General features: G+C 44.5%; 2 protein-coding genes across 2 annotated transcripts in view; one reads left to right on the top strand and one right to left on the bottom strand.

Moving 5' to 3' along the window:
* The window catches only part of LOC143279795 (uncharacterized), a 55,206-nt gene extending 51,716 nt beyond the window's left edge, over nucleotides 1–3,490 (bottom strand). The window contains exon 1 of the mRNA XM_076583969.1: nucleotides 2,358–3,490. Within this exon, the coding sequence (XP_076440084.1) occupies nucleotides 2,358–2,787 (430 nt within the window). The 5' untranslated portion in view covers nucleotides 2,788–3,490. The remainder of the gene's footprint in view (nucleotides 1–2,357) is intronic.
* Nucleotides 3,491–7,248: 3,758 nt separating this feature from the next.
* Nucleotides 7,249–10,000, top strand: part of LOC143279794 (phosphatidylinositol 3-kinase regulatory subunit alpha-like) — a 91,044-nt gene continuing 88,292 nt past the window's right edge. Inside the window, exon 1 of the mRNA XM_076583968.1 lies at nucleotides 7,249–7,278. The gene's annotated coding sequence lies outside the window, so the exon portion shown is untranslated. The remainder of the gene's footprint in view (nucleotides 7,279–10,000) is intronic.

Here is a 10,000-nt window from a genome sequence, read left to right as displayed (position 1 = left end):
TAACTAATTTAAGAGCACGCCTATGAAGACTTGGGAGTGGTTTTAAGATGTTAGCACTCGCTGAATCCCAGACAGTTGAACCATAGTTTATATAAGATTCAATGTAGGCGTGAAAAAAATACTTTTCGAGTATGTAAATTTAAAAAATGTTTTATTTTAGAAAGTTGATATACCTTTTTGGAAATACTTTTACATAACATTGATATGTGATCAGACCAGGCCAAATTGTTATCAATAATTGCTCCAAGAACCTTGTGACTATCGACTTATTCAGTGACTTTGCCATTTGTAAAAAGGTAGGAGGAATAAGATGCAAGAGTTTGACGCTTTTGTCTGGTTGTAATCAACATGTATTTGGTTTTTTGTGGATGCAAACTCATGTGGTTTAGTTCAGACCAATCAGTTAACTGATTAATACTTACCTGCAATGTTCTGGAAACTTCTGAGAGTTTAGAATTGTCAACGTGTAAAGTCGTATCGTCAGCAAACAGTTCACAAAATGCAGTGATAAGTAAAGGTAAATCATTTATATAAACTGTTGAGAGAAAGAGAAAGATTCAAGATTCAAAAACTTTATTACTCAAGGATAAAGATTTTAGGCATCGCCCAGTCTTCCAATCTGTCCTTGTGACAACAATAACAATAACAACATTAACGATAACGACACAAAAATAATAATTTTGTTAACACTGCTACATCCACTGCTACTACAACGAAGAATGATCACCACCATCATCATTAACATCGTAAAAAGTAATAAAACGAACGCATTTATACATTCATATCCATACACATGCACACACTCTCTCCACCCAACACACACACACACACACACACACACACACACACACACACACACACACATATATATATATATATATATATATATATATACTTATGCACATACAGAGACATGACCGAAGTGAGAAACATATAGCGGACATAAAGAAAACAGAGAAGCACAACTTTACCATTGCACATATATACGAAAGTGATTAATTTGCTAATGCAGATGTTACAGGTAATAACATCCAATTTACAGGCGAGCAAGTAAAAACATTAAAGCACAAAGGTAGAAATAAAATAAATTCACTGCATGTAGGTAGAGAGAGAGAGAGAGAGAGAGAGAGAGAGGGGGGGGGGGCAGAAAGACAGGCAGAGACAGACACTGAGCGACACAGAGAGGCAGAACAGGCAAGCGAGAACACTGTGTCGTTAATAAATCAGATCAGCAAACGTTACCCCCACACAAGCTAACAAAACCCACGTCCCTTTGTGAGACTGACGGGCGCTGTTTTCCCTTCTCTTCAAATCCCGCACCCACTACAAACACAGGACTGTCTGTTACGGGGAACAGACGGGCGGTACCCTATACCATATATACCCCATGGATACGAATGAAAAACTCAAGACAGATATGGCCATTGTACAGTCCTGGGAACAGTGTTTCGATTTGTGTTGTTGTTGTTGTTTTTTTTTTGTTTATCAAATTCATCTGCTTGTGGCAGTGCAGGGTGGACCACAACTACAACATGATTGTTGCAAACAAACAGACGCAGGCCTACGTGTTAAAATAAGAATATTTTTTAAAAAACTATCTGTGCGAGAACAGTGCTTATTTCATAATCAAACGTCCATGAGTCATATTCCGCTTCTTATCAGTTTCTCGGCACAGTTTAAACAGTGAAGTTTTGTTTTTGTTTTGTTTTTTGTTTTGTATTATCACACAGTGCACCCATGCAACACACACACACACACACACACACACACACACACACACACACACACACAGACCTCTCTTTCCGGTGGTGGCGGTTCAGGTGACGGTGGTGGTGGTGGTGGTAGTGTGTGTGTGTGTGTGTGTGTGTGTGTGTGTGTGTGTGTGCGTGTGCGTGCATGCGCGCGCGGGTGCGTGCGTGCGTATGCGCGTGCGCACGCTTTCATGTGTGTGAGTGTGTGCGTGCGCGAGTGTGAGGGTGTGTATCGCATGACTTCATTTCATTGTAGAGGAACAGGGAAATTTCCTGTAGCTGAAAGTATAAAGTGTTGCGGTCGAGCAAGATCGGAATGCGATAAAAAATTTAATGTCATTTCATCAGAGTGGTCTGGTCCTTAGAACTTAAAAGGCTGCGTTGCTTCAGGCAACGAGCGTATACGTCAAAAGGAAAAGAACCAGTCCTTAACGGTAACTGAATTTTGTGATTCACTTGAAGATGATGGATAATATCTGATATCTCATGCGTTTCGTGAAGTCTGGTTCACACACACACACACACACACACACACACACACACACACACACACACACATACCCTACACACACACACACACACACACACACACACACCCCTCCTCACCTTTAAAAGAAGCGGGTACCTCCACCTGCTCCCCGGAGACGATGTAATCATTCTGACGCTTCTCCCACTGCAACCGCCGGGCCAACACGATCTTCCTTCGCCGGACCTCGTGGATTTGAACCACGTTGTCCTGGCCGGGACCACAGGGGGGCAGGAACTTGGACAGGTCGCCCTTCCTCACCCGGGCCACCAGCGGCAGGCGGTAGGTGGCCACGAAGTCTTTGAGCGTTCTCACTTTGTCGTCCCAGGCCAGGTCTTTGAGGGTGGACCCCGGGGGGTAGATGTGACCCGCGCTGCTGTACCCCCCACCCCCACCCCCGCCCCCACTTCGCAGGTCGCACGGCTTCCCTCCTCCTCCGCCTCCTGTTACCCCACCCGTGCTACTGTCCTCGTTCGGAGGTCTTCCTGAGACGACGACGGCCGCCGCCATGTTGGCGAGGGCTTAACAACACGACGCTACACGCTCAATGACGGGTGGAGTTTGGCGAACAGACCCCCCGCCTTTTTCTTCTCTTCTTCTTTTAACTGCCAAACATGATGGTAGTTCCTCTGTCTGGGGAGTGAGTGTTCGCCGGGTGGCTGAGGCAGTCCCACATGTCATTGTACTCACGTCATGATGTCCAGCCGTTGAGAATTCGAAGTCACACACACAGACACACACACATGAGGAAACGCAACCAAGGAAGTTATTTATATCTTGCAATCACTCCATTCCGACAGTCTGAATCAATCGATATCCCAGAAGATGAGCACACCATGATCGATCTTCCAGCTTCCACACGACACGATGTACATAAATCTCGAAAAAAATTCCAGAAGAGATCAGAAGTATAACACTTGTCAGGTGAAAAGAAACCACAACACGCGGTTTTAACCAGAACAGGTGAACACAGTGTGTATCGTCGCCCTAACAGCTGACGGAACCTTGCAAATGCCCACAGTGAGACACACTTGTACGCACTGTACCGTTTCACATCACATTTTTCACACACGCTGTTCCCTCACGCACGTCAACGTACACTGGCACGGGAGACACAAAGACTCACACACAAAAACACCCACACCTCGGCCAGGCCAGAAGGTGGAGTTTACCTGTATTGACAGGTTAAGATAAAAAAAAAAATAATAAAAAGGAAAGAAAGAAAAACTGGGCCGTGCAGGTGAAGTGAGCGGGCTGGCTGGCGAACGACCAGTGGCAGTGTGCGTGTGTGTGTGTGTGTGTGTGCGAGGAGTGGTGTTGTGTGTGGGCCAGGGCAAGGACAGTTTGGATCGGGGTTTTTTTTCCCTGGCAGAACTCTCTCTCTATGACTGGTGAGTGAGTGAGTGAGTGAGTGTGTGTGTGTGTGTGTGTGTGTGTGTGTGTGTGTGTGTGTGTGTGAGTGTTTAGTGTGGATGTGTGTGTGTTTTTGTGGGTGTATGTTAGAGAGAGAGAGAGAAGCAGACAGACAGACAGAAATGCAGACTGAGACAGACACATAATTATGCCAGACTGAGAGACAGACGGGAAGAGAGGGATAGAAACAGACAGACAAAGAGACAGACAGACACATGACTATACAGACTGAGAGACAGACAGACGGGCAGAGAGGGATGGAAACAGACAGACAGAGAGACAGACGGGCAGAGACAGCGAGTGTGTGTGAACGGCCCACAGGACAAAAGGAATAGTAACAATGAACAGAACGGTCCACTCGATAGAACATCTGAAGGTATCTTAAGAGCTGGACAATCCAGTTGACAAGTCTTTTACTGGGCTATAAAGAACGTTGTAGGATATATGCTGTCTTCTGAAAACGTGTGTACGTGTGTTTGCTTAAGGGCATGTGCGTGTGTGTGTGTGTGTGTGTGTGTGTGTGTGTGTGTGTGTGTGTGTGTGTGTGTGCGCGCGCAGCGCATTTTACTATTGTTTGAGTGTACCAGGAATAGGAGAGACTCGTAGGTATATACTGGTCTTATATTGCGTTTGTATCATAAAAATGACACAGAAATAACTAAGTGAAGATGATCGTTAAAACGTCCCCACTCCCATTAAATCCAGAACACACCGCAAATTTTCTTTTTCGGTATTCTTAATTTCCGAGACATATTAATGTGATGGCGTCAGATGATAAGAAAGATTTTTAAATGTCTACTGATTTCGCAGAACATGAGAAAGGAAAGAACTTGTGTCTGTAATAATTTTCCTCGAAAAAATACGGAAGGTTGGTTAATAAAAATTCACTGACAAACCAGTCGCTCATAAAACCCATTATGAATTGACAAAAAAATATTTTAAACCAAAAAGAACACACACAAAAAAAACCCCAAACAAACAGCACTCATCTTTTAAACTTCATACGATTATAGAAATGTAGTACAATTCATTTGTAGTTCTTCATCGTCACTCTTTCTCAGTATCTGTCAACAAACGTCAAGCAGACGACAATATTGGGCGGACAACTCACACGACCATGACTGTTTTGGAACAAGCTGGAGAGTGAACGTCATGTGAAAGCATCTTTTTTTTTTCTCGTACACACACACACGCACACACACACACACACACGAAAAGAGAGTCGTGTCTTAAAATTCAAATGCACACTGAATGAATGGAATTAAAAGAAAAAGAAAGAAAAGTGTTACATAGATCGAGTGGTGTGCAATGCGAGACTCAACGTTGACATGACCTGGTGTAGCGTACATGGACTTGTCCGAGCGCAGTGACGCCTCCTTGGGGAAGCTGAAACTGAAAGTGAACATGATGTCCACATCGGCAGACTTGTCGCAAGCCTCCCTGTGAGGGACAGGGGATAAAGGGGTGATGTATGATAGTGCAGATGACAGCGACGTCTGTGTATGACACCATGGACCACAGTGGTGTGTTCTGTGCTGTGCTGTGCTGTGCTGGTAAAGGTGCATGTGTGGCGAAGCGTCGTGAAAGCCTCGGATGTTTGCTGTTATGGGACACAGCCCTGTGATTCGACTTCCCATTCAAAATTCAAAAAACTCTTTATGATCCACATGGCATCTGTTTCTGTGATGGTCACTATTCCTGCTCACTTCCCATCCCCGTCTCCCTTGCAAAGCATCACATACTAGTCCTTCACTGTCGGCTTAGCGATACAGATTTTGAAGGTGCCTGCAGCTGGGGGCCTATTTTATTTTTCTATTATCGTCGGGCTGAAGTGCCACGCTCTGCTTGGAATGGGCAATACTACACGTCTGTCTGCAGTGTGTATGCGTGCGTGCCTGAAATCTGACTGAATGACACACGAATGATGAGCGCCCAATGGCAGCAGTCAGTCGGCTGTACCCAGGTAGGCAGCCTGTTGTGCAAACGACCCCGTGCTTGTAAAGCGCTTAGAGCTTGGTCTCCGACCGAGGACAGGCGCTGTGTATGTATCCATATCATCATCATCATCATCATCATCAGCGTGGCCTGTTCTGTCACGTGAAGTCTTCTGTGATATTATGCGAACCCACGGAACTCAACAGGATAAACGCATACCTCTCTGTCCTCTTACCGCATTGTCAACTCTACACTATAATTAGATCGCTGACTTCCAACGTCCTCGGTTTTAGTGTGCGTTTGTGTGTGTGTGTGTGTGTGTGTGTGTGTGTGTGTGTCTCACTCTGTGTCGCTGTGTGTGTGTGTGTGTGCGCGCGCGCGCGCGTGTGTATGTGTGCATGTGTGTGAGAGAGAGAGAAAGAGAAAGAGAGAGAGAGCATGTTCATGTGTGTATTTGTATCCTTTCGTAACGGCGCAGGACGCTCTATCAGTTTCAGATCCATGCAGTGTATGTGCAGTTTATGGGCGATTTTATGAAACGACAAACACTCAAGCGAAAATGGCAAGCAAGCGCACACCACACATACACACGGAAACAATATGAGCGCACATTTTTTAAAAACTACTTTTTATTCGTATTTTACGTTACATTTTCATTCACAAATGCATGCATACATAGGAAAAAGAGGAAAAGTCAAAACCTACACACAAACATTCATATACACATATACGCACAAAAAATTAAGGAAACACACACATTATGCAGTACTGAGCACACACACACACACACACACACACATGACAATTTTTAAATGAAAAAAAGAAAAGAAAAAGAAAAAAACAAGCTGGTAGGACTACCTCTCATGAACACTGATGTACATATAAACGTCGGACACAATTCTTAGAGCGAGGTAGGGCGCAGCTATGCACATAAATTTTTTCTATGCTTCAATATAGAGACACAGACGATAATCAGCGATGTGAAATCAAAGAAACGAAGCAAAATTAGGATGGTTTGACCATGTATTGACAGAGCAGTTTGGGGAGAGTGATAAGTGCAAAAACACGGTCTTCCACCCTTTAGGTGCGTAACACGGTCACATTATCTGACCCACTTGTCCTGTAACAGGTCCACACTTCATCTCATGGCGGGGTTTCTCCTTCCATTTTCGCTTGCACACTTGAAAGTAACAACACGTGGAAAAGGTTTGTTTAATTTTTTCTGGAATGAAGCTGATTAGTTTACCATAGTTGTTTTCTGTGTGCACATACATGACATGTTGTTCACAAACTGGGTGATTGTACTGAGCCCTGGGAATATGATCTCAGCCTGTGCCACCAGACTGGTATTTTTCACGCCACGCCACGTACATTTTTTCATGTTTGTGGTTTCACTTGTGAATGCATTCACGTTTTCTTCTTGCGCGTGTTCGCCTGCTTCTCCGTGACTGTTTTCTGGGTGGTGTGAAAGTGGTTAAACCATTGCATCATCAACGGGCGCGTGTGCATTCTCCTTCTTCTTCTTTTCCCAAATCTCTGTGAAGAGTCTTTGGGGCGCCGCACAGGAGAACTGTCAACCAGATTCCTCCAGGTCTGTCGGTTGTGTTGTCACAGTGTCTCCACAAATGGTTTTCCTCTCCATTCTGCAATGTTGTAAGTCCATCGTTTTTTCTTTGTGTGTGTGTGTGTGTGTGTGTGTGTGTGTGTGTGTGTGTGTGTGTGTGTCTGTGTGTTTTGTCTTCCTCTCCTCTGTATTCAACAGATCAGAGTGCAGCTTCAGAGATGGATTTTACATCTAACTCAGGTTAACTCACTCAGTACGGCCAGTCCTCTCTTCTCCTCTACACAGACCCTTCGGATGTCCAGTGGGTGTCTGAATGACCCAACCTTTAGCTTCCGTCGTCAGAATTGTGGTATTCTTTTTCAACATTCACCTCTTCAGTATAAGAACCTTCCGCTTGCAATATTTTGATGATGTTAATTGGGGTGAAACGCTGTTAACGTCGTCTCTTTCGCCGTTCGTATGGAGAGAGTTAAAGTCAGTTACCTGCAGTGCTTCAGCTCCTCCTCTCTTCGTGTGTCTCACTCATCTCTGTGAAGAGTCATTACGGCGCCGCGCAGAACAACTGTCCACCACTTTCATCCAGTTCTTTCGGTCGTGTGTCAAAGCCCGGGTCTCTGCAAATGGGTTTCCTGTCCATTCTGCAACTTTGTCAGTCCATCGTTGTTGATTGTTTTTTTTTGTTTTTTTTGGTTTTTTTTTCTGTCTTCGCTCCTCAGTAGTTCCATGGAAGGATTGTTTTCGTAATGCCATTGGATCTAGTTACGTGGCCATACAAACATAGCTTTCTTTAAAGATGTCAACAGATCTTCCGCTAGTCCAGTGCGGTGCTTGATGGTCGGGCCGCACTTCATTGGTGATATGATAAGAGAAGAGAATCTGATGTTTAGTACCTTGCAATGACACCTCATTTCCACGAGTTGGGTACTTATTTCCAAATGGTTTGATAATGGGATTAATTCGAGTCCAGAAAATAACATCCTGGGCAGCTGGTCATAACTGCCCCTAAACGAGACACACTAATAAGATGACGATGGACTTCGCCAATGCGTTTGACGTGACTGATTACAATCTCCTTGTGTCTGTCCATCTCTGTCTGTCTGTCCCTTTCTCTCACACGCGGATTTTATGTCATGAAAATATATCTTTTTATATCTCCTGCTGCAAAGAAAGTATTACGTACGTTAGAGCTTTAAAACAATACCATATATTGATTACCATTCCATACAAAATGGAAACACATTTTTGAGGTTATTTACAATGTCGTCTTGGGGGTTGGGAAGTGAAATCTACACGTTTGTAAAGATAAGAGATTTCAGCACAGCAACCCTCCCAAGAGGAGTAATACTTGTTATGATTCAAAATGTGAACATCGCTCTTACTTCTGAAAACTTTTTTGTATAGTTTATTTGCTCACATTTTTTTTATGTTGATTGTGAACCACACACCTGATATTTTGAACTTTTCAGGATTCAAGGTTATATTTATGTGTTGGCTGTATTTTCTTCCTGAAACCTTTTCGCCTCCTAACCAAATTGATTGCATTTTATCAGCATTCATGAAAAGTCCTGAAACAGTTCCGAAGTATTGAATTATTTGAATGGATCTTTCAAAAGACATTCTGTCCCCGTCATTCATTAACCGAGCGTCATGTGCAAATTGAGAAATGTGTGCTCTTTATTATCAATATCAACTCATTTTACTGTCTCCACGGTACCCAGTCTGATCATCAGAAATTAATTTTTGAAAGTATTTTTGCATCCTATTAGCTATGCGTGTAGTTCCAATTTTATATAAAACATTTAACAGTGAAATAGGTCTCCAGTTGTCCCCCCCCCCCTCCCCGTCCCTCCCATACATATTCCTTTTGTTTATCTGGTATTTGAATGCTAGTGACGAGTACCTCTTTTTGTGTAGCTGAAAGTTCCCGTCTCTGACCGATTAGTTAACACCTTGAGTGCCACACCACGTATCACCTACGTGTATAGTAACGTCACTGATGAAGGGAAATAACTCTGGAAGGCTGAAAATTCACACGGTTTATCTAGAGTGGTATATCTCCAGACCATTTTCTCAGTTTTTGGCTTATTGTTTCGGAAAGTTATATGACTTGGAATACCACTTTCTACTGGGTTTTCTTCTCCAGCACTGAAGGGGTTAAGAGCTCGAACGACGAAAGCGACTTCATTTTTCACCGTGAAGAAACAGGACTAACCTTGACATCGATAGAACCAGGGTTGGGGTTGGGGTGCCGATAGGGTTAGAGAGAGAGGGGAGGGAGAGAGAGAGAGAGACAGACAGAGAGACAGACAGGGGGAGAGACAGAGGGTGGGTTGTCACACAAAGAAAGCAGGACAAGGGGAGCATCACGACATGGAACACAACACAACAGGCAGCCTTGCCAGCTGCGCTTTACGTGCGGACGTCAGCACGCCTCCGCCTCTGTGTGTGTGTGTGTGTGTGTGTGTGTGTGTGTGTGTGTGGCTGTGTGTGTGTGGCTGTGTTTGTGTGTGCGTGCGCGCGTGCGCGCGCGCGCGCGCGCGCGTGTGTGTGTGTGTGTGTGAAGAAAAACGCTAAGATCACAAGGACACGCGCCACCGGGTTTCTGATTTGTGGCCGTTTAGAGAGAGAGAGAGAGGAAGAGAGAGAGGGGGGGGGGCACGGGTATATGGGGGAGGCGAGGTGAGACAGAGAAAGGAGTAGTGTGAAAGAAAGGAAGGGAGGAGAGTGAGAGAGGAGGTGTGTGTGAGAGAGAGAGAGAGAGACAGACAGACAGAGAGAGAGAGAGATCAACAGGCAGACGGAGAGAAAGGG

Source organism: Babylonia areolata, chromosome 3 (assembly GCF_041734735.1).
Source record: "Babylonia areolata isolate BAREFJ2019XMU chromosome 3, ASM4173473v1, whole genome shotgun sequence".
NCBI classification, from domain to species: domain Eukaryota; kingdom Metazoa; phylum Mollusca; class Gastropoda; order Neogastropoda; family Buccinidae; genus Babylonia; species Babylonia areolata.
The sequence above is the reverse complement of the archived record's forward strand: the minus strand, read 5'-3'. Positions and strand labels throughout refer to the sequence as shown.